General features: G+C 37.5%; 1 protein-coding gene across 43 annotated transcripts in view; it reads left to right on the top strand.

The window, feature by feature from the left end:
* Window positions 1-24,680, top strand: part of LOC131108045 (ankyrin-3-like) — a 144,761-nt gene that overhangs the window by 49,953 nt on the left and 70,128 nt on the right. For 40 of the 43 annotated variants that reach the window (XM_058058733.1, XM_058058739.1, XM_058058737.1 and 37 more), the window contains 3 exons: window positions 20,053-20,154; window positions 21,351-21,449; window positions 23,863-23,961. In XM_058058733.1, coding sequence (XP_057914716.1) covers window positions 20,053-20,154; window positions 21,351-21,449; window positions 23,863-23,961 — 300 coding nt within the window. Of the gene's footprint in view, window positions 1-11,507; window positions 11,692-11,738; window positions 12,156-19,247; window positions 19,983-20,052; window positions 20,155-21,350; window positions 21,450-23,862; window positions 23,962-24,680 lie in introns of those variants that run through there. The other 3 variants (XM_058058752.1, XM_058058760.1, XM_058058763.1) reach the window with 3 other exon arrangements.

Raw genomic sequence — 24,680 nt, 5'->3', positions numbered from 1 at the left:
GTTGTTGTTGTTGTGCGTCCTTAAAAAGCATGCAGGCTGGCTGCAGCATAATGGCAGCCATAATGGCAGCTGATGGAGAAAAGGTTGATTGTAGCTGCAAGGTGGGATTGATATTCTTTTTTTATGACATGGATGCTTCGTATGTGTGGGAGCACCAAGGAAGAAAATATGTAGATCCGCATTCTGATGGTTTGGCTCCATTTATTGCTGTTTATATATATATATATATATATTTTTTTTTATGTTTTTTCTCCTTTAATTTCTTCATTATTCAATCTATCCCATCACCATCATTATGTGTTGTATATTTTGCGCTGTATAATTTTGGCAAATATCAATCAATCAATATTTTCATACTCATTGTAAAAAAAAGTTTAAATTACATTCTGAAATTTAAATTATTTATAATTATTTAATTATAATTTTATTGGGATTTTACAATGTTTTTTATTGTGAGACAATCACCTTTTTAAATTAAATTAAATTTAAAATGTCTTGGCCCAGCTATGGCTTATTATCATTATTTTTATTGTATAATTTATAATACAAAATGAAGTAATAATAATAATAATAATAATAAGCCATAGCTGGGCCAAGATATTTTAAACCTAACTGAAAAATGAATATTTTTAATTTAAAAAAGTGATTGTCTCACAATAAAAACATTGTAAAATCTCAATAAAATTATTATTGTATAATTTATAATACAAAATGAAGTAATAATAATAATAAAAATAATAATAACATTAATATTGTATAATAATTATCATTATTATTGTATAATTTATAATACAAAATGCAGTAATACTACTACTACTACTACTAATAATAATAATAATAATAAGCCATAGCTGGGACAAGATATTTTAAATACAACTGAAAAATAAATATTTTTAATTTAAAAAAGTGATTTCCTCACAATAAAAACATTGTAAAATCTCAATAAAATTAAGGGCTATTATACTGAATATATATTATGACAGTATGATTGCTATTATTAATAATAATGTAATAATATAATTATATAAAAATAAAATATGTTAAGTACAATAGACCTGGGTTTTTTTTAGATTTTTACATATTTTTTTGATATTTTTTTATTGTGAGGAAATCACTGTTTTGAATTAAAAATATTTATTTTCATTTTTTTTTAAATATCTTGACTCAAATAACGGCCTGATGAGATATTTTTTCTTATGATTTCCTGCATAATAATCATCACTTTCATAAATCCACAGTGACAGAAAAGATAAACAACGAGTTGACAAGTGAGTGTTTGCATACGAGCATTAGAGGTTAGCCTTGGTTTAATAGTTGCTATACCAGAGCCTTTGCCCGTACACGCTATGTTTACCACGCCCGAGGCTAAGCAAGTCATGGAGGATCGCTAGCACGTGTTGACGCTATCGTAGCTCAGCTCCAAGCTCGATGCTCTTGCCAGATGATTAGTTGCTGGTCCCAACAAGTCACTGCTTCATATTTCACATTTGGCGGTATTAAAGGGTATGCTAGGTAACACTGGCGTCCTTAGCGTTAGCATAGGTTAGCTTGGGAGTACTACTTATTTTTGAAGTGTGTGAAATATTTGTTTTTTATTCGTGTATCTGTACTGTACAGACTCAACTTGAAACTGAAACCATTAAAATGCAACAAAATGGAGAACCTACAAGCAATTTCAAGAGTCACACTGCATGTTGAGTACTAGAAATGTGTACATGTTGGTAGGTCTACATTATGAAGGCTTTCCCCCTTTCCCCCCGTGCCACCGAGAGTGGCTGCTCCACTATTTGAAAAGCATTGGTCTACAGGCGGCTGCACGGTGATCAAGTGGTTAGCGCGTACACCTCACATCTAGGAGACCAGGGTTCAATTCCACTCTCTGCCATCTCTGCGTGGAGTTTGCATGTTCTCCCCGTGCATGCGTGGGTTTTCTCCGGGTACTCCGGTTTCCTCCCACATTCCAAAAACATGCTAGGTTAATTAGCGACTCCAAATTGTCCATAGGTATGAATGTGAGTGTGAATGGTTGTTTGTCTATATGTGCCCTGTGATTGGCTGGCCACCGGTCCAGGGTGTACCCCAACTCTCGCCCGAAGACAGCTGGGACCCTCCTGTGGGAAAGCGGTAGAAAATGAATGAATGAAAAGACAAAATGTCTGTAGCTGACGGATGGATATTGGGCATAGATTTATTTTAGGATGTGTAGTGAAGCCTGATTGTTTGTTTTTATTCAGAGGTGGTATCATACCCAAGTAGAAGGATGTTTTTCCTTCATGTTGTCATGGAAAGCCACAAACAAAAGAGGGAGATGATGATTTTTTTTTAGTTTGGTGCTCATAATGTGGCTCTATGGACACCCGTTGCTTATAGAATGGTAATGGTAATGGTAATGGTAATGGTAATGGTAATGGTAATGGTTTAATTTCATTTGAACATGCATCAGATTACAATTGAATGCATCACATAATCAGTTCACAGTTCCACATGTCCAAAAGGAGTAGGAAGAAGCAAAGCTTATTAAATCCTACCCCTCCATCTGGTACTTTTACAATCAGTAACTGTTACATTTGTTCACTACCTGCTTTCCTAATATTTTTTATTTTTTGTTTTTTATCATAAGTAGAAGAATTATTTATTTCTTATTTATTTCTTATTTTAGAAATAAGGAGTTAGTATGTTCTATGTAGGCAGCATTATGAATTATCCTTACTGGCCTTTTTTGCAGTACATTTAGAACATTATTAAAGAGTCACTTTTGCGTAACAGAGAACTTTTAGCGCCGGTAAAATGTCCAGATTTTTTGCCTTCATTGCACAGTTTTTGTCGGCAGTCAGCACGAATCACGAGATATGATGCATGGAGACACCGGAGTTTGACTGCGTTGTTGGTGGCGTCGCTGCTGACAAGGTGGCTGTCACTGCACGTCAGCCATGTTGTGACACTCATGGTGGACTTTTAACTTTTGGGAGGAGCCTCCGCTCCGGACGGCAAGGGGTTGAAATGTCCACTTCAGCCGTTAGGAGCGCGTGTGTGCACACTTGCTGAATTGACCAATTACAGCTTTTGATACTAAGACGAAACGACACCATACTTGGTCATGGTTTGACTTTCCCGGCTAGGACGACGTGTGATTGATGCATGGTTGGACACGCCGGGGTCACGGAGGGTCAGCCGACACGCCCTCACGCGGGAAAGGGACGGGAGGGGTTCACAATGATGTCAGTCAAAGATTTTAGTACCATACGACTCTTAAAGTAAAAGTGCCGCCCACAGCCATAAATTGTCATTCGCCGCCGCTATTTGACACGTCATATCATATTCGATACCTTCATGCGTTTCAACATGTTTACAGCGCGTTAGCTCCACCGATGATGTGACTCATGAGTGTTTGCATGTACGACGGCGGGGGGTCCAGATGGCTCCGGTCTGGTGTGCCGTACCTGCCAAAGATCAGCTAAAATCGCTCATGCTTCTTGCCATGGTTGCTATTTTTGTTTGTGTATCTAGAACACTTGTAGCATCACTCATGCGCTCATCGAAAATAAAATAAAATATTTAATTTATGACTTGATTGTCAAAATGTGACATTATTATTCTTACAATGTGGCTGTAGTACTCCGATTGGCTGGCCACCAGTCCAGGGTGTACCCCGCCTCTCGCCCGAAGACAGCTGTTACATTTGTTCACTTCCTGCTTTCCTAATATAATTTAAGTTTTGTTTTTTTGTTGTAATTTATTTTATCAATTTTACTTTATTTTTATTGTATTTATTTTTTTATTTTTAATTTTATTTTTGTCACATACCCAAGTACGAGGTGATATGACCGTACAACATTCACTTCCTGCTTTCCTAATATAATTAAATAAAATAATTTATTTTATTATTTTATAATTTTTTGTAATTGTTTTATAATTTTTCAAAAATTTGTTATAATTTTTAATTTTTTTTTAAACTATATAAGTCGTTATTAGTCTGGTACTTTTACAATCAGTAACTGTTACATTTGTTCACTTCCTACTTTCCTAATATAATTTAAGTCTTGTTTTTTTTTGTTGTAATTTATTTGATCAATTTTACTTTATTTTAATTTTATTTATTTTTTAATTTTTAATTTTATTTTTGTCACATACCAAAGTTTGTGATATGACCATACAACATTCACTTCCTGCTTTCCTAATATAATTTAAAAAAATAATTTATTGTATTATTTTATAATTTTTTATAATAGTTTTATAATTTTTCAATTTTTTTTTTTTAAACTATATAAGTCGTTATTAATCTGGTACTTTTACAATCAGTAACTGTTACATTTGTTCACTTCCTACTTTCCTAATATAATTTGAGTTTTGTTTTTTTTTGTTGTAATTTATTTTATTAATTTTACTTTATTTTTATTTTATTTATTTTTTTATTTTTTATTTTATTTTTGTCACGTACCGAAGTACGAGGTGATATGACTATACAACATTCACTTCCTGCTTTCCTAATATATATTTTTTAAATAATTTATTTTATTATTTTATAATTTTTTATGATTGTTTTATAATTTTCCAAAATTTTGTTATAATTTTGGTTGTTTTTAGCCTTATGCCTTATTTTAGCTGTTTAAAGATGAACTATATCAATGGTAGTTCCCATTATAGCAGCCAAAGATGGCGACACACATTGCAGAGTGTCCTGCGTTGTCCGGAGTGACCAGCAGAGTCCAGTATTTGACTGCTGAACAGGATGTCATTGTAGAGCCGAGGACCAGCATGACTTTGACTCGATGCCAGCTATAACTCATCTCCATCTCTGGCCTCCTTCCAAACTCACCATTTGTCCCTGAGGTCATTTATCTCCTTCCTACTTTGTTCATCTTTGCTTTTTTTTTTTTCTCACCCGTCTTCTTAATCCCCACTACTTTACTCCTCTCTGATATTCTACGGACATTTTTTTCTTTTTTTACATGTGACTTTTTGGCAGGACAAGTATTGATCACAAGGTGCTTTCACCTTTCCAGCTGACTAGTCTGCTGGAAAGGAGCCAAGCAGACCATTTGCTTCAGCACTTCTGTCCTTGGTCCTGGCTGGTCACGCAGGCTGGTATTGCATAATTAAGCCCCCTTGGTTCATTATTGGGATTCACTCTTATAGGATTTAGGATCATAAGCTGGTATGATAATGAACTCTTTCAATTCCAGTTGTTTTTTTTTAAAGACAACCCCTTCAGTGTCGGACATTTTGGACCATTTTGGCTAATTTTGATCTTTTAAGGCACATCGGATATTGTGTTCTATGGCAGTATGAATATGGAAAGATTAGACTCCTGTCTTTCATCAGAAAAAAAAAAGATTTGTTTCGACCTTTTTCCGTTCTTTAGTAATAAGCAGAAAAACATAGGTAAGTTTCAGGCAAACAGCAGTTCCCAACTAAAAAAGGCAGACCGGATATTGTGTTTTATGGAAAGATTAGACTTCCGTCTTTCATTAGAAAAAAAGTTTTATTTCGACCTTTTTCTGTTCTTTAGTAATAAGCAGTAGAACATAGGTAGGTTTCAGGGAAATATCAGTTCCCAACTAGAAAAGGCACACCGGATATTGTGTTCTATGGCGATACGAACATAGAAAGATTAGACTCCCATCTTTCATCAGGAAAAAAAACTTTGTTTCGACCTGTTTCCGTTCTTTAGTAATCAGCAGTAGAACATAGGTAGGTTTCAGGGAAATATCAGTTCCCAACTAGAAAAGGCACACCGGATATTGTGTTCTATGGCGATACGAACATAGAAAGATTAGACTCCCATCTTTCATCAGGAAAAAAAACTTTGTTTCGACCTGTTTCCGTTCTTTAGTAATCAGCAGTAGAACATAGGTAAGTTTCAGGGAAATATCAGTTCCCAACTAGAAAAGGCACACCGGATATTGTGTTCTATGTCGATATGAACATGGAAAGATTAGACTCCCATCTTTCATCAGAAAAAAGTTTTGTTTTTTTACCTTTTTCCCGTTCTTTAGTAATCAGCAGTAGAACATAGGTAAGTTTCAGGCAAACAGCAGTTCCCAACTAAAAAAGGCAGACTGGATATTGTGTTTTATGGCGATACGAACATGGAAAGATTAGACTCTCATGTTTCATCTTTAGTAATCTTTTGTTCTTTAGTAATCAACAGTAAAACATAGGTAGGTTTCAGGGAAATATCAGTTCCCAACTAGAAAAAATATGTGTGGTATGTGATATGTGTGGGGAAAAAACCAAGAAAAACCAACTAAACAATTACAACGGGCGAAAAGTACATAGTGGAGTGGAAGCTGCTACTTGCTAGCTACGAGAAGTGTAGACCATTTCATGTGTGGTTTACTTTTTTACACTCGTGTGGCAGTTTGAAAATCCAAAAAAGATCCAAAAGAAGGTTGGGTCTCATAACGGGGACAATTTTGACCCCGGAACAGACGAATTCAAATCTGAGGCTGGCCAGCGTCCCGGAACATGATGTGTTTGCCCTTCCAGGTTACCCCTGCAGGAATATCCTCTCATCCTCTCTTCCTCCTTCTCCTCTCCCTCCCCAATGGTTTCACGTCCCGGGTGACACAGGAGGGAAGCCGTGCCCTTGAGCAAGCACCGTGCGTCCCCACAGCTGTAAATCACCTGGTGTGTGTTTATGCAGAATAGCCAAAGAGCTTAGATGTTTTACGGCTCCTCCGAGATGGCCGACATGCTCTTTTGTGTCATTGAACGTGTGCAAAGAAGAGAGACGGCGGATTAGCATAGACCAGACACTCGTAGGCTTTGGATTTATAGGCAGGTCGGGACCAGCTTGGGAGAATCCTGCAGCCAAAACGCTGATTCCGAGGAATATTTCTTTATCTGATTGAATGCCGGAGGTGGAATTTAGGCCAGGAGGAACAAATATTTGGCATCTTAGTTACTTGGTTTGCATATTATTTAAAAAAATATATAACATTGTTAGTAATACACAATTAAATAATATGCACATTATTTTATGGTGACTATGTTTGTGCATTATTTTTGTTTATTAAATATAACATTATTAATAATACATTTATATAATGTAGATTTTTTTATTGTTTTTAGTTGATTCAGTCTACATATTTTTTTTACCAATGCATCATACATTTATATCATATAAGTTTTTGTTATACTGTTGCTTATTATTTTCAATAGCATTAATAATACTTTCATATAATGACGTTTGTAATTATCATACAATTTGTAATTTTCCGGTGCTGTAGTTATATATGTATTTTATTTTTTGGTGATTAGGTTTACACATTATTTTTGCAATTATTGCACATTTTATGTCACTTTTTAGGTGATTATGTTTGCATATTTTCAATGAAATATATCAATAATACATGATAGAACTGTTTAAATTAATATATAACAGATTTTAATATTAACTTTATTAATTTTAATTTTAAAATCGCATATTTTTCAATTGCATTTTTTTTTTTAAAAAATTCAAATTTCTATTGTTATATTTTCAATTTAACAATAATAAATAATTAGAATAATTGGTTTTATACATATTTAACATTTGCATTTTGTTTTTTAGGTGATTAGGTTTGCATATTTTCAATGAAATATATCAATAATACATGATAGAACTGTTTAAATTAATATTAAAATGTATTTTAATATTAATTTTATTAATTCTAATTTTAAAATCGCATATTTTCTATTGCATATTTTCAAAAATATGCAAATTTCTATTATATTTTCAATTTAACAATAATAAATAATTTGAATAATTGGTTTTATACATATTTAACATTTGCATTTTGTTTTTTAGGTGATTATGTTTGCATATTTTCAATGAAATATATTATTAATAATACAAAACATAATAGAAGCAATATACATAATGGAAATGACTAACTAAAAATTTATATTAATCTGTGATGAGGTTTGTATATTATTTTTTATGAAATAGAGTATAACAATGATACATAATGTACAATTTTTGATTTAATATCTAATAATATTTAACTTTTATTTGTCTGTAAATGGCCCAAAAATACAACAATTGTTGTGATGAAAACGTGCTTGGTGAAATAAAAAGAGCACAGTGAGAGAAAACAAACCATTTTCCCATAAGTCGTCCTCTTCTGCTGTAGCCTCCTGGTCTCCATGGCAACCCTGCTTTTTTTTTTTCCCCCCCCTGTCCTCCTTCCCAAGCAAGGCTGCTCACTGCGGCGTTATGGTGAACGATCCTGGTTGCCATCCACCAATCGTACGTTGAAGTCTACTCCTCCTCCTTTTCCTCCTCCTCCTCCTTCTCTGGTCGTCGGGAGCATCTGTCGCTCCCTCTGTCAGCTCGCCGCTCCTTCCGTGTCTCACGCTCCTTCCAAATGTCTCACACTAGCGCTGACTAAGGGCGCTGAAATGTACCCGTGATGCAAGTGGCGTCATTCTCCTGGAACAATCACCCTCTCTTTCTGTGTGTGTGTGTGTGTGTGTGTGATACAGTTGTTACATACGTAGCTATACCCAGGCTAGTTTCCACTCCCATGGCAGATCTTGGATCTGTGGTATAAAGTCCACTTGATGGCGCATAGACTCTGTCGTTTGTGTCTCGTCACCAGTTAAGTCTGGCTTTAGTTGACTTTTATTGGGTCCCCAACATCCGTCCTCCGCTTTTACGCCAAAAAGTGGACCGTTCCGAAGCAAATTTCTTTCATTGGAAGCAGCATTCATACAGTGAAGACACCGTTTAATGTCACATTTGAACATACTTCACCATCATGCTAGTGTAAAAATAAGCTAACCACTTAACATTTGAAAAGAATGAAGGCAGAAGAGGTGATGATGCGGATGCGCACCAATGGATGTCACTTATGTGGTATAGTTGCTTATATGTTGGACTTGTCAGAAAAGCAAAAAAATATATATAAAAAATTTTAGTTGGGAACTGATATTTTCCTGAAACTTACCTATGTTTCACTGCTGATGACTAAAGAACGGTAAAATACGGGAGGGCTGCACGGTGTTCGAGTGGTTAGCGCGCAGACCTCACAGCTATGAGACCCGAGTTCAATCCCACCCTCGGCCATCTTTATATGGAGTTTGCATGTTCTCCCCGTGCATGCGTGGGTTTTCTCCGGGTACTCCGGTTTCCTCCCACATTCCAAAAACATGCTAGGTTAATTAGCCACTCCAAATTGTCCATAGGTATGAATGTGAGTGTGAATGGTTGTTTGTCTATGTGCCCTCTTTTTTTTAGTTTGGAACTGATATTTTCCTGAAACTTACCTATGTTCCACTGCTGATGACTAAAGAACGGAAAAAAGTAGAAACAAACATTTTTTTCTGATAAAATACGGGAGGGCCGCACGGTGGTCTAGGGGTTAGCGCGCAGACCTCACAGCTAGGAGACCCGAGTTCAATCTCACTCTCGTCCATCTCTGTGTGGAGTTTGTATGTTCTCCCCGTACATTCCAAAAACATGCTAGGTTAATTAGCAACTCCAAATTGTCCATAGGTATGAATGTGAGTGTGAATGGTTGTTTGTCTATATGTGCCCTGTGATTGGCTGGCCACCAGTCCAGGGTGTACACCGCCTCTCGCCCGAAGACAGCTGGGATAGGCTCCAGCACCCCCTGCGACTTTTGTGAGGATAAGCGGTAGAAAATGAATAAATTAATGAAAAATACGGGAGTCTAACCTTTTTTCTTTCATGTTTATATAGCTAAATAACACAATATAGTACCACAAATGGCTCCTGGGCTGTGTGGGGGGGTGGGCACCTTCTTCCTGGATCGAATCCATTGGCCCACAAGGTGCAATAGTAGCTTTTAAAAGCGATATATTAGCTACGCCTCATTTTCCACCATATTATTATTTCCTCGCAAGTCGATACTGATCAGCACCACCTTTTGTTTAAATACTTTATCTAAAGGTCAGCGTATAATGTGTGTGTGCGTGTGTGTGTGCGTGCGTGTGTGTGTGTGTGTGTGTGTGTGTGTGTGTGTGTGGCTACATGCGTGTTATCAGCTGTTATCATCCTTGCAGAGTTATGAGCATCACTGGATCATCCCTCCCTCCCACTCGGCCTGGCGGTGGGAGGACAGTGGGGGTGTCCCTAATACCAAAGTAAGAGCCCTCCTAATCCCCAGTTAAAGTGTCCCCATTGACTGTTTTTTTTTTGGGGGGGGGGGGTTGAATGGGGACACACGACAGGCACCCCATGACAGTGTCTGCTGGTGGTTGTGTTGTTGGGTTTTGATTTTTTTTTACTTGATAATAAAAATAGTCAGGATTATTGCAAAATTTTGGCCAAATTCAACATGATGAATGTTTGTAAAAATTTAAACAATAGTGCTAAAAAAAAAAAATAATAATTTAGAAAATTAAATTGTGACTTAAGAAAAAAAATAGCTCAATCACAATACAGTTGCATATCATAAATAATAATCCATATCATTTAATACAATAACTTAATAATACATAAATGCAATTTATTCAAACATATCTAAACAGAGATGAAAAAATTAAATTAATAAATGCCGAGATAGAAAATAATTGTAATAATTACAAATAAATACATTTATTTATTACAAATAAATTTAAATAATTAGTAAAAAAAAAAATAATAAATAGGAAGAAAATAAATGTTTAAAAAATATAAGTAAGTAAATAATGAATGAAAGATTAATTATATAATCACAATAATAAGGAAATGGCATATGAAATACATTTAAATAAATAAAAAATCAGCAAATAAACACATTTAAAATAGAGTGAATAAAATGTTAAAAAGTACATATATTACAAAATAGATAAAAATAAAATAAAGAAAGGAATAATAGTGAAATCAAAATACTGTAATTAGAAAAATAATTAAATAGGAAAGGAAAAAAGTGTTAAAATAATAAATATAAATAATAATATATATATAATATATAAAATATAAATAATAAGAGAGTAAATCAGCAATCATCAATAAATATATGTAAGTACATTTTTTAAAACTCATAAAAATGAATAAATAGGAACAAAAATAAATGTTAAAAAATAGTACATAAAAAATAATATATATATATAATATATAATATAAAATATAAATAAGAGAGTAAATCAGCAATCATCAATAAACATGTAAGTAAATTTAAAAAAAACTCATAAAAATGAATAAATAGGAACAAAAATAAATGTTAAAAAATAGTACATAAAAAAGAAGACATAAATAAAAAATAGATGAATAACATAATTGCAAAAATAAAGAATTTGCATATAAAAAACATTTGAAATACATAAAATATAAATGAATAGATTCCAAATATGGAGCGCATGAATAAACACACACACACACACACACACACGTGGTCTTTGTTGGGAAGAAAAGGGCTTATCAGCAGGATGACAAAGACTGGCATGCTGGCTGCACCGGCTGAGGGAGGCAGGGAGAGTGGAGTGGGTGGGAAAAGAGGGATAGTGGGTGGGATAAAAGCCAACCAGGGAGGGAGAGAAGGGGGGGGCTTGGAGATGGAGGTGGTGGGTGGGGTTGACACATCCCAGCGTAGCCGTTTTAGCTGAAGTATTTGCTCCGCCGTCTATTTCCACCAACCTCGGATATCAGCACCACAAAGACCTTCCTCCTCCACCTCCTCCCGTGCTGCTGCTGCAGAGTCAATGAAGGTGAGGAAGAAAGGGAAGGAGGCGGACAAGGAGGGAGAATCCGTCGCTGTTATGGTAAGTCCGGTCGGGTCCACCCCCCCCCCTCCCCGCTTTAGAAGGTGCGATGAGGAAAGAGGCTGTGGGATTTAACCTCACTGACACAAATAGACCGAGTGGGGATTTTGCAGCATGGAGAGCGCTTAGTGCTTTGTTTACTCACCAGTGAAGACCCTCTCAGCATCCTCCTCCGCCGTGGAGGACCACGCTGCAGATGGAAATATATACACGCCACCTTTTTTTATTGTTAGCTTCTTTTCAATCTCACTGCAGCCTGAGTGGGATGGATGCCCACGAGGTTGGGATGAGTGTCTGATTGAGTGGTGACCGGTCGGTTGTTTGGTTCGTTGGTTGGTTGGTTGGTGGGCAGGCTGGTCCACTGTGGACTCGGGTTTCACTCCTCCTCATAGAGAAGGGGAGAGCGACATAGTGTAAACTGAGAGAACATGGCAGTGGAGGAAGGTGCAGGCTTCCTAACGCAAGTGAGTATAAAGCCGATATTTGTCCTTTTTGAACTTGGTAGTATATATGATACGACCTTGAAAAAGCGACATGATTGACTGATTTCATTTCTGTACCTCCTTGTTGATTTCTTGACATGAGATACACCTGCAGAGTTACATTGTATGTACGTGTTTGTGTGAATAATGTACACAAACGGGTGAAAATTTGCTTTTGCTATTATTTTTTTTATTATTTTTTGACAATGTAACCTTAGAGTATTTAGTCGAATCACCACCAAAATTTAGTACGCACCTTTAAGGCACATTTTTGTGTAAGATTTCAGCAAGATTGGTTGAAAAATATACCATATTTTCCAAATTATAAGTCACAATTTTTTTCTTAGGTTGGCTGTTCCAAGAGGACGTAATGTAATGTTTTGGTCAAGTAGTAAAATAAAAGTAAAATAAAGTAAAAAATAAATTACCCACAAAAAATGCGACTTATACTCCAGTGCGACTTATGTATGTTTTTTTATACCTAATTATGCATTTTTGGCCTTGTGCGACTTACACTCCGGAGCGTGTTTGTGTAAATACTGTACACTAACAGGTTAGTGTATTATTTTTTGACAATGTAACCTTAAAGTTTTTAGTCGAATCACCACCAAAATTTAGTACGCATCTTTAAGGCACAGACAAGCACATTTGTGTTAGATTTGAGCAAGATTGGTTGAAAAATATACCGTATTTTCCAAATTATAAGTCACACTTTTTTTCATAGGTTGGCTGTTCCAAGAGGACGTAATGTAATGTTTTGGTCAAGTAGTAAAATAAAAGTAAAATAAAGTATAATAAAGCGTGTGTGTTAGCATATCTTACACCTATTCAGCCTGTTCTCTATTCTTTTATTGTTAGAACTTGCCTTCCAAGAGGACGTAATGTAATGTTTTGGTCAAGTAGTAAAATAAAAGTAAAATAAAGTAAAATAAATTACCCACAAAAAATGCGACTTATACTCCAGTGCGACTTATGTATGTTTTTTTCTACCTAATTATGCATTTTTGGCCTTGTGCGACTTATACTCTGGAGCGACTTATAGTCCAGAAAATACGGTATAAGTCACACTTTTTTTCATAGGTTGGCAGTTCCTGCGACTTTTACTCCAGAGCGACTTATAAATGAAAACAATATATTTATGTTCCATAAACACTGGACACCTTTTGTGTTCATGTTTATTTTTTGTGTAGCTGAATAAGCATTGTGTTAGCATATCTTACACCTATTCAGCCTGTTCTCTATTCTTTTATTGTTAGAACTTGCCTTCCAAGAGGACGTAATGTCTGTTTTGGTCAAGTAGTTCAAATAAATTACCCGCAAAAAAATGTGACTTATACTCCAGTGCGACTTATGTATGTTTTTTTCTAACTAAATATGCATTTTTGGCTTTGTGCAACTTATACTCCGGAGCGACTTATAGTCCAGAAAATACGGTAGTTGACATCAAGTAAAACATCTTTGTCTATGTGTAAAGTGATGCTAAAACTATGAGGATGTCAATATTAGAGATATGATAGCATGTCTTCCAAAGCGTGTTGAATGTGGTTCTTTCAGAATGGGGTCTCAAACTCAGGGAGAGAGTTCATCCTGTGCATTGGCTTCAGCACTTTGTCGTGTTAGTTCCATAGAACATCGGCATGAACGGAGTGAGTCCTTTTGTCGGTCTTACAGTTTCTTTGTGGAGGTGGGGGAGCTAGGAGAGTGTAACACAGTAGAAGTGGGTCTATATAATAATAACCGCTTATCCTCACAATGGTCGCGGGTGGTGCTGGAGCCTATCCCAGCTGTCTTCGGCCGAGAGGCGGGGTACACCCTGGACTGGTGGCCAGCCAATCACAGGGCACATATAGACAAACAACCATTCACACTCACATTCATACCTATGGACAATTTGGAGTCACCAATTAGCAACTAGCATGTTTTTGGAATGTGGGAGGAAACCGGAGTACCCGGAGAAAACCCACGCATGCACGGGGAGAACGTGCAAACTCCACATAGAGATGGCCGAGGGTGGAATTGAACCCTGGTTTCTTAGCTGTGAGGTCTGCGCGCTAACCACTCGACCGCCGTGCAGCCCTATTTAATTTAATTTAATTTAATTTAATTTAATTTAATTTAATTTAATTTAATTTAATTTAATTTAATTTAATTTAATTTAATTTAATTTAATTTTTTTCTTAAAAGTTATGTTAAAATCTCATCCCATCACATCTTCACAGACCCAATCTCATGTACCCTGTCGCCTCGCTGGTCCGACCAAATGACAAAACGGGCGTCTTGTGGCCCGCGGGTTGTACTTTGCCCACCCCTGTTCTAGAATGTAAATATCTCGTACAAATGACTCTTGATTGATGGTGTTAACCCAAACGTGGGGTGTTTGGAAAACAACATTTAGCCAAGGTGCTTGGCAGCATGTGTCGCTTGGTGCCCGCCCCCACCCCCCCGAGGCTTTGTAGTCTTGTGTGCTTTTTGTGTTGTCAGGACAGTGCGGGATCAAGTGTAACAATACAAGCGCTGCTGGGCCGCCGCTTGTTCTAAACACACTCAGCTCAGCCAGAATCATCAGCAATGACATCAGCTATCAACACTGCTTGTCCGCTTTTTTTTTTTGTGTGTGCGTGTTTTCATGAAGGTTTTTACAAATGTTTCACTGATCATCTGCTAGCCAATACGAACGTACCGAGTTGTACCGAGCTTGGTTGTGTCAGTGAAGTACTCTTGGTAGTCAGGTCGCAGAGGTAGAAGCCCGGACTGGGTCTTCCTTCAAGGCCCTGAACACCTCCTCAGGGAGACATGCACAAGGCATCCTAAGGCATCCAGCTCCTCTCAATGCAGAGGAGCAGCGGTTCAACTCCCAGTTCCTTAGGAACTTGGGAATTTGGGAATGGACATGCAAACGTGTGTACATTTTGAGCAGGTTTGGTTAAAAAACATGGCGACGCCATCAAGCAAAGCATCGTTGCGGGGGCGTGAGCTGGATAACTAATTGTCCATCATTAGCCACGTATACATGGACCCAAATATTCCAATTGTATTCGGTTTATTTGCTTAAATGGAAAAAATATAACCTTTGTATACATCTCATTCCGAAAGAAAAGTGCCAATCTGAATGAGGGATGGAATATTCCTTTCCCCAATCCGATTGAGGTATCTTGTACCCTCTCAAACGTAAAGTTGTCAGGGTGCGTTCTTCTTCTGTTGTTTATTAGCGGTTAGCAAGCAGCTATCGTGTGCATTACCGCCATCTGTGGAACAGAATCTAACTAAACACTTCTATATTTTATTCAAGTACAGTTTTTCTTTAAAAAGAATATATATATATATCTATATAAAACATGTCCCGAGTTTAATTATAAAATATTAGCAAGATTGAATTTGATCTTTTTCTGTTTAAATTTATCCCGGATGCGTTCTTTCAGCGCATGCTCAGATATGACGTCACATGCAGCTCGAGACGTTCTTCGGTTGTAAAAATGGAGGCGAGCAATCGGCAATGGACTGCTGAGGAGAGTTTTTGTTTTTATCCAAATTAAATTTCAAGACTGGACGAACCAAGTACAGTTTTTCTTTAAAAATAAAATATATATCTATATAAAACATGTCCTGAGTTTAATTATAAAATATTAGCAAGATTGAATTTGATCTTTTCCTGTTTAAATTTATCCCGGATGCGTTCTTTCAGCGCATGCTCAGATATGACGTCACATGCAGCTCGAGACGTTCTTCGGTTTTAAAAATGGAGGCGAGCAATCGGCAATGGACTGCGGAGAGTTTTTGTTTTTATCCAAACTAAATTTCAAGACTGGATGAACAAAAAACCGGCAATACAGAGTTATTCCAACAAGTGAAAGAAAAACTCGAGGAAGTCGGTATCACGTGATGTTGATGTTTACGTTTTACTGCGCATGCCCTGTTTGAATATTCTGTTGGATGATAGCGGTGCGTGTTGACAAGATTTTGGAATATTCCTTTCCTTGGATACCATTGTTTTCGGGAAAAGTAATTCGGAGAGAGGGAAAACTCCTCATTTAATCTTTATAAAATGTATGCTGGCATGTCTTCCAAAGCATTTTGAGCCTACACATAGGAAACGCTTGAAGTACTGTACATATGAGCGATGTTATGAAGCGACTTCACATATTTTTTTTTTTACCACAAACATCATAAAAAGATGTTAAAAGTTATATTTACACCTGTAATGGTTAAACATGAAAAGCAGTTTTTTTGTACCTAATGTTCCAATCTAATCCCATTACTGTATGTCACATGCAGCTTTTGAATGACATCACCATGAAAGGCTCATCATGGACTCCTGCTGTAATATTTCAATAATATTTCTTTTGTCTATCAGCTTGAGCTGCTGGATATCGACCTCATGAGGCGTTTAATGCCGCTCAGCTATTAACGCGCGTTGTAGTTTTATGTAATATCCCACTAACGCTGTCCTTCAAGGCTTAACCTATAGTCTCTGGTGGCGCCATTTTCTTTCAATATCTGATGTATGTGTATATGTGTGTGTATGTGGGGGGGGCGTAGTGTTATTTCTTGTACAAATCTGCTTCACCGTCCTCTGTGATGCACCTTCATCTCGGACGTGGTGGTCACCGATTTGAGCATTAAGGGATATAAATGACGAGTAACGACCACTTAATCTGCAGAAAAGAACACCATGGAATAAGTAGTGTGTACTACTAAGTAGTGTGTACTACTAAGTCATATGTACGTTCTCTCAGTTGTTGTCGATGGCGAATGCTAGCCTCAGCATAGCGCATGCTTTCAGGATCATCAGGATTGCTTACGTAAGAAGAAACAGGACAACTGTTTGGATTTGTACCAACGCACACACACATGCTGCACAGATGTTATGCTGGGAAACGTTAATAACCGATGAATGAGGCGGGAACGATGATGATGATATTCCGGCAGGACGAGGAAAAAAAGGTCATGTCAGAGAGTACCGAGTACTTGGACAATGGCGGATGATGCAGATGATGCTTCAATACAGTAGACCACACATGTCGCTCATATAATTCAACCAATGATCAAGACTCATTTTGGAGGGAATTCACACTCATGGTGACAGGTTTTCACCGTGGCACCGTGCGGGGATTTGAACACCAAGATAAAAGAAATCGATTATCAAGATGCAACACTGTTATAATCATCAAAGTTATTTTGTGTTGTGATGATGCACACAGGCGGCTGCACGGCGGTCGAGTGGTTAGCACGCAGATGTCACAGCTAGGAGACCAGGGTTCAATTCCTCCCTCGGCCATTTCTGTGTGGAGTTTGCATGCGTGGGTTTTCTCCGGGTACTCCGGTTTCCTCCCACATTCCAAAAACATGCTAGGTTAAGTGGCGACTCCAAATTGTCCATAGGTATGAATGTGAGTGTGAATGGTTGTTTGTCTATATGTGCCCTGTGATTGGCTGGCCACCAGTCCAGGGTGTACCCCGCCTCTTGCCCGAAGACAGCTGGGATAGGCTCCAGCACCCACTGCAACCCTTGTGAGGATAAGCGGTGAATGAATGCACACAGACCAATGCTCTTCATTCTCTTTGCACCGTGAGGCGTTCAGGTGCACTCGTAATTGTGAGTTTTAGGCACTATTTTTTTTTGTTTTTTTATTAACGCCTATTACAATTGATATAGAGGATCTTTGTCTGTCATTTTGTCAATACAGTATGTTATATTTGTGGAAGCGGACTCTGGTTTTGGATCTCATCAGCTTAGGATTTTCCGCCACATTCCATCACTGGTCAGCTGGTGCTGCAGAGGCCATGAGAGCAGAGGAGTCCTCTGGGATGTTTTTAAGGAAGTCAAGAAGATGTTTCTAGATGGGGGGGGGGATGAGATATGAGCTTAAGTTTAAAGGTCTGGGTAATCAGGACGTGACGCTGTGACCAATATTTTCCATTCACAATTGTTTGTGTTGTTTTTCTTGTGGTATAGTTGCTTACATATTGGAGTTGTCACTAAAGCAAAAAGACATTTTGGGTCAAAGTGAAAGTTATGCTCTCTTTTGTAGTTGGGAACTGATATTGTCCTGAAACTTACATATGTTCCACTGCTAACAATTACTAAGGAACGCAAAACGGTACAACAAACTTTTTTTGGATAAAAACGGTGTTCAAGTGGTTAGCGCCTCACAGCTAGGAGACCCGAGTTCAATCCCACCCTCGGCCATCTCTGTGTGGAGTTTGCATGTTCTCCCCGTGCATGCGTGGGTTTTCGCGTGGGTACTCCGGTTTTCTCCCACATTCCAAAAACATGCTAGGTTAATTAGCGACTCCAAATTGTCCATAGGTATGAATGTGAGTGTGAATGGTTGTTTGTCTATATGTGCCCTGTGATTGGCTGGCCACCAGTCCAGGGTGTACAGCTGGGATTGGCTCCAGCACCCCTTGCGACCCTCGTGAGGATAAGCGGAAGAAAATGAATGAATGATCATTGTTTTGTGACTATTGAAAAATAAATGACATGTAGTACTGTATGTAGTACTATATAAGTCATGTTAGCATTCGGCATTCCTAATGCTAATGTGTAAATTTTCATCTAATGCGAGTGTAAAGCTGACTATAGGGGTGTTAGTTTTTGTCTAGAGCGCTCTAATAGTGGTAAAAACCGCATTGTAGATAACTTTTATATGCTATTCTATGCTATATATGTGCCCTGTGATTGGCTGGCCACCAGTCCAGGGTGTACCCCACCTCTTACCTGAAGTCAGCTGGGATAGGCTCCAGCACCCCCGTGAGGATAAGCGGTAGAAAATGAATGAATGAATGATCATTGTTTTGTGACTATTGAAAAATAAATGATATGTAGTACTATATGTAGTACTATATACTATATATGTAATGTTAGTAATCGGCATTCCTAATGCTAATGTGTAAGTTTTCATCTAATGCGAGTGTAAAGCTGACTATAGGGGTGTTAGTTTTTGTCTAGAGCGCTCTAATAGTGGTAAAAACCGTATTGTAGATAACTTTTATATGCTATTCTATGCTATATATGTGCCCTGTGATTGGCTGGCCACCAGTCCAGGGTGTACAGTCAACTGGGATAGGCTCCAGCACCCCCGCCACCCTCGTTAGAATGAATGAATGAACGAATTCTACTCCATCTAACGCCTGTTTACTCTGTATGGTGACCCATCAGGTCTAGTGTCCTGTCAGGCATGTTCTCGTAGTCTTTGTGCTGATTCTGGATTCTCTATGATAGCAATGGCTCGCTAGCTGTTTACAATAGACCAGTCATGTGATGTCAAATGGTGTGATGGTGATGGTTTTATTTCTTCGAAAAAGCTACATGGGAGTAAATCACATGTCTGAAAAGGAGCAGGAAGAAGCAGATCTCATTTAATCCGGTCTCAGAAGGACTTGAATCGAAGTAAAAGCAAGAGCATCTTCTCTCTCTGCGTCCATCTTTCTTATGACGGAGGCAAAAACATGCTTGCCTCATCATTTTTATTTGCGTCCACAAAAGCTCTATTTTCGAGGGCAGCCCGGCACATTCGTTGCTCCCCCCTGCAACATCGGCTCATGCAGCCCACATCGAGCTCTCTCTCTCTCTCTCTCTCTTGCTCTCTCTCTTCCTTCAGTGTCAGGATCGTGCTGCCTTTTGGGAACCATCAAACCCCAGGAAGCACGCAGTCCTTAAAGATGAAGCAGCATGTCGGAGCTTATGGATGTTTGCTTTTCCGCCATCTCACTCGAGAGGGAAACTTTACAGGATGCACGCGTGGATTTTAGAGTTGCTTTTCTTCTGACGCTTCCTTGTGTTGTGAAATGATGACGGACTTCTACCTGGTACTTTGAAATGTCGCATATTTATTTACGTTGAAACTGACCATTTCCTGTCTTTCTCCTCCATGTGCAGTCTGACAGCAATGCCAGTTACCTGAGAGCTGCCCGGGCTGGAAACCTTGAAAAGGTCCTTGACTACCTCAAGTCCGGGGTTGAGATTAACATTTGCAATCAGGTGAGTCGCGTGGCTTGTTCACAATAAAACTTCAGGTACAAAAGTCAAAAGTCTTGAAAGACGCCACTTTTGAAATGAGTCAATCAGGGGCGTCTGGAGGCGACATATGCGACCTGCAGCTCATTTTTTATTGGCTGCTGGAAAAAAATGTAAAAAGAATGCCCAAACATTTTCCACCGAGCTCCCCATACTGAAAAAGCTGACAAAGCGTAATATTAATGGGAAGTTCTTCTCCTTACATACACTTTTTTGCACTGTTTTGCATTTTTAATAGATTTTTTTTAACAACTATTTCAACTTCTTTTTTCTTGTAATTTTAGGGCTTGCTTTTTAAATATTTTAACTTTATTTTTGTGTTATTGTCACATTTTTCCCAACCTCATTACACATTTATTATTTTTTTATGATATTACGACTGTTGAAAACACTTTTTTAAATGTTTCAACTTTATGTTATCTTCATAATATTACAACTTTATTTTTTATTCTTGACTTATTTGATTCCAGACTCGACCACAATAAGTGAATTTAGGACGCAAAGTAGCATACAATATAAATAAATGGAATATTTTCATAGTTATGGTGTAGAAAACCTGTACACATTCTTCTAAATAGGTTTTTTATCATCATTAGAGCCCTCTAGTCATGAAATAACACCCCTATAGTCCAGAAAATATCACTGTATTGACAGTTACTACAGTACCCATTATGTCATTGTATGGTCATATCACCTTGTACTTCGGTACAAGGTACATTATTAAAAAAACAAACAAAAAAAACAAAAAAAAAAAATTAAACTGTATTATGGAAAGCAGGAAGTGAACAAATGTAACAGTTACTGATTGTAAAAGTACCAAATCGAGGGGTAGGATTTAATAAGCTTTGCTTCTTCCTACTCCTTATTAGCTATATATTGACTATTGACTATATATTGACACTATAGTGCCGATGTTGGTAATTGGAGTCGTTTAGAGATGATGGATGTGGAAGATAAAGGGTTAACTGGGTGTCTTGCTTTAGTAATAATGGTATTCACCCCCCAATTCTGTCATGTTGTGCAATTTTAGAGTGTTTTTGTGTGTATTATTGATTGTATAATTATGATGTGATTGTAGTAGTCACTGATTTTCTGGTGTCCCAGTACTTTTGTCCACACGGATAGCGCACGTATGAACTCCCCTCTCCTCTCTTTGACAGAATGGTCTGAATGCGCTCCATCTTGCCTCCAAAGAGGGGCACGTGGAGGTTGTGGCCGAGCTGCTGAAACTGGAAGCCGCCGTGGATGCAGCCACCAAGGTAAGCCCCGCCCCTTCCCTTATTGTCACGTAATGCGGTGTGATGATTTAGAGACGACTCTTTGGACATTTCTTTGTGGATGTGTTTGTACTTTATAGGCAGGCATAAAGGGGATTTATACGGATTCATAGTTAATTTAACGACCCCTCCCCGGTAATACTGCATAGAGCGTGCATGTTTTATGAACAAAGGAGGCTATAGTGCATCATTTATTTGGATTTATTTAATAAGATGCTTTATAGGAGAGGTCTACGCTTTCATCTGATGCTAATAACCACTTTTGGGGGCAAAATATTATCCCGATTAGTGTCTGGCAGGCTCTCCCTCCTCCCTTTCGCTGCCACGGGCTGCCAACCGTCTGCTGACAAAAACATGCAATGAAATATTCAAGAAGGACGGGGTAAAATCTCCCCAATTAAAGCCTGACAATTGTGACCCCGAGGAGTCTGCGGGATTAGTGGAAGGTCTTGGGAATTCTTTGCACGCGACTTCATTTCAGTTTTATTTGACTTCAGGCAGCAGTGAGGAAGAAGGAGAAGGTGGACCCTGAAGTTGTTTGGCAGTTTCCATGACTCTTTCTGAGTCTTAGGGTTGCTTTAAATAAAGAGATCCACAGTGGCAAAGTTGTGAGACAAATGCTTGAGGGTAGGGGGGTGGCAAAGTGTGGCACAGTGAAGCTTCCCCTCAGAGAACATGATACAGTCGGGACCTCCTCTGCTACCCAAAAAACGGATTTTCTGGAGTTTTGTCAAACCAAAATGCCGTCTTTGGAGTTGAATACGTAGAATGCCTCGTTGAATACTCCAAAATACTCCAAAAAAGCTTCCAAAATATACTTTGAAAGACCACCCACAACATGTAACCGAAATATTCCATACCAAAATGCTGTTTGTTGACTTGAATACGTAGGTTATTTTTATATTCTGCCATATTTACCGTCCTAGATTTTTTTAAAAGCTTGTAAAATATACATATATACATTTATATAAAGAGCGCCCACATGATGTAATATTCCAAAAGAAAATGCCGTCTGCCGACTTGAATACGTAGGTTATTTTTATATTTTTGATATATATATATATATTTTTTTTTAAATATATATATAGACTTATTTATTTTATATATATATTTTTTTTTATTTATTACATATATTTTTTATTTCATATATATTATGTATTATATACTATTTATATTTATTTATTACACATATATATTTATTTTTTATATATGTATTATATAATATTTATGTATTATATATTTGTATTTATTTATTTATATTTATTTATTATTAATTTATATTAATTTATATTTATGAATATTTATGAATATTTATGAATATTTATGAATATTTATGAATATTTATTTATTTATTTATTAGATATTTATATATTATTATATTTTATGTGATGCACTCAATTGTAATCTGATGCATGTTCAAATGAAATTAAACCATTACCATTACCATTCTGCCATGTTTACCATCCTAGATTTTTTAAAAAAGCTTGTAAAATATACACTTAAAGAGCGCCCACATGATGTAACTGAAATATTGCAAACTAAAATGCCAGCTGCTGAGTTGAATATGTGGGTTATTTTTATATTTTGCCATTATTACCATCCTAGATTTTTTTTAAAAAGCTTGTAAAATATACACTTAAAGAGCGCCCGCATGATGTAACTGAAATATTGCAAACCAAAGTGCCGTCTGCAGAGTTGAATATGTGGGTTATTTTTATATTTGGCTATTTTTTACCATCTTAGATTTGACAAAAAGCTTGTAAAATATACTATATTATAATATATAATATATAGAGCACTTGCAGTGCATTTTTCTCCTACTACATTCTTAATTCTTAATTTTAAGACTGGGCTGTCTTTGGTCCGTGTAGCTGTAACCTTGCCGCCTTGCTGAGTTTGTTTGTTTCACGAGCACTAAGAGCACAGCAAACACATCATTTGTCGTTTATTTGAACCTTGAACACACCTGAAATGACCAATGAATGCACGGTTTCCCCCCCCTCCTTGTGGTCATTTGAGGATGTTTTTCCTCTGTTGCTGTTACTGTGGTATCACACAGTCCTTGTGAGGTGAGAATCACGTGGCATCGGGGTTGGGGGTGACCCACAGGGGGACGTTTCTGCCATCACGGGGACTACACGGCTTCATAAAAACCCTTCTGCTATCTTATTTATGGCCGAGGCTCAGTGAGAGCTCATTTATGTGCCGGACGTGCGGCATCGGAAGTGACACATTGTTGGCAGTGCAAGCAGGGGCAGCTTTTGGAACTTAAGTGCGATTGGCTTGTGTGGGGGGGGGGGTAATGAGTGGGGCATACGGTTATAAACAGACACACACAGAGAACAGGTGTGTGGGAGCTTAACTGGCATTCCTGCGGTTGTTCTGTTTAATGCAGAAAGGAAACACTGCCCTGCACATAGCATCCCTGGCTGGACAAGCGGAAGTGGTCAAGGAGCTGGTCACCAACGGAGCCAACGTCAACGCACAATCACAGGTGACTTTCATCCATGACACAGCCTGTTGTCATGAAGCGTCGTCGACGCGACTTCCCGTTTGAGGGATATTTTATTCTGAAATCCCGGGAATTACTCAGATGATGGATCCCCTCTCTGTCTGGCTCCGTGCCCAGTGGGCTTCTAGTGTTCGCATTTTACTACTGGCACGCCAAGGTCAAATAAAGGACTTCACACTGCTATTTTTTCCTTCTGGCATCCTCAAAGCAGTGCTAATGTTCTTACACTGCATCCGAAAAGACACTGGTTTTACTGGCTGGCATAAAATACTGACCAGTGGCGTCATTAGGCCTATTTTAGGGGGGCTTAAGCCACCCTAACAAAATTTTTATTTATTTGTGTTTATTTTTTATTGTTTTTTTTTTTTTTTACAAAAAATATGTGACAAATTAATCTATATATAAAAACATATAATAGGGCAAAAGCAGGGTTAATTTTAAGTTATTTTAGGGGGCTTCAGTCCCCCTAAAATGTTCTTAAGCACCCCTAAATAATACAATATTTTTTATTGTTTTTTTTTCTATTGATTGATTATTTTTTTTACAAAACAATCTCTGACAAATTTCATATAATAGGGTAAAATCAGGGTTATTTTTAGGTTATTTCAGGGGGCTTCAGTCCCCCTAAAATGTTCTTAAACGCCCCTAAATAATTTGATATTTTTTATTGATTTTTTTCTATGGATTTTTTTTTTTTATCT

The sequence above is a fragment of the Doryrhamphus excisus genome, chromosome 20, assembly GCF_030265055.1.
Source record: "Doryrhamphus excisus isolate RoL2022-K1 chromosome 20, RoL_Dexc_1.0, whole genome shotgun sequence".
Lineage (NCBI taxonomy): Eukaryota > Metazoa > Chordata > Actinopteri > Syngnathiformes > Syngnathidae > Doryrhamphus > Doryrhamphus excisus.
This window is presented reverse-complemented; position numbering and strand designations above follow the sequence as displayed.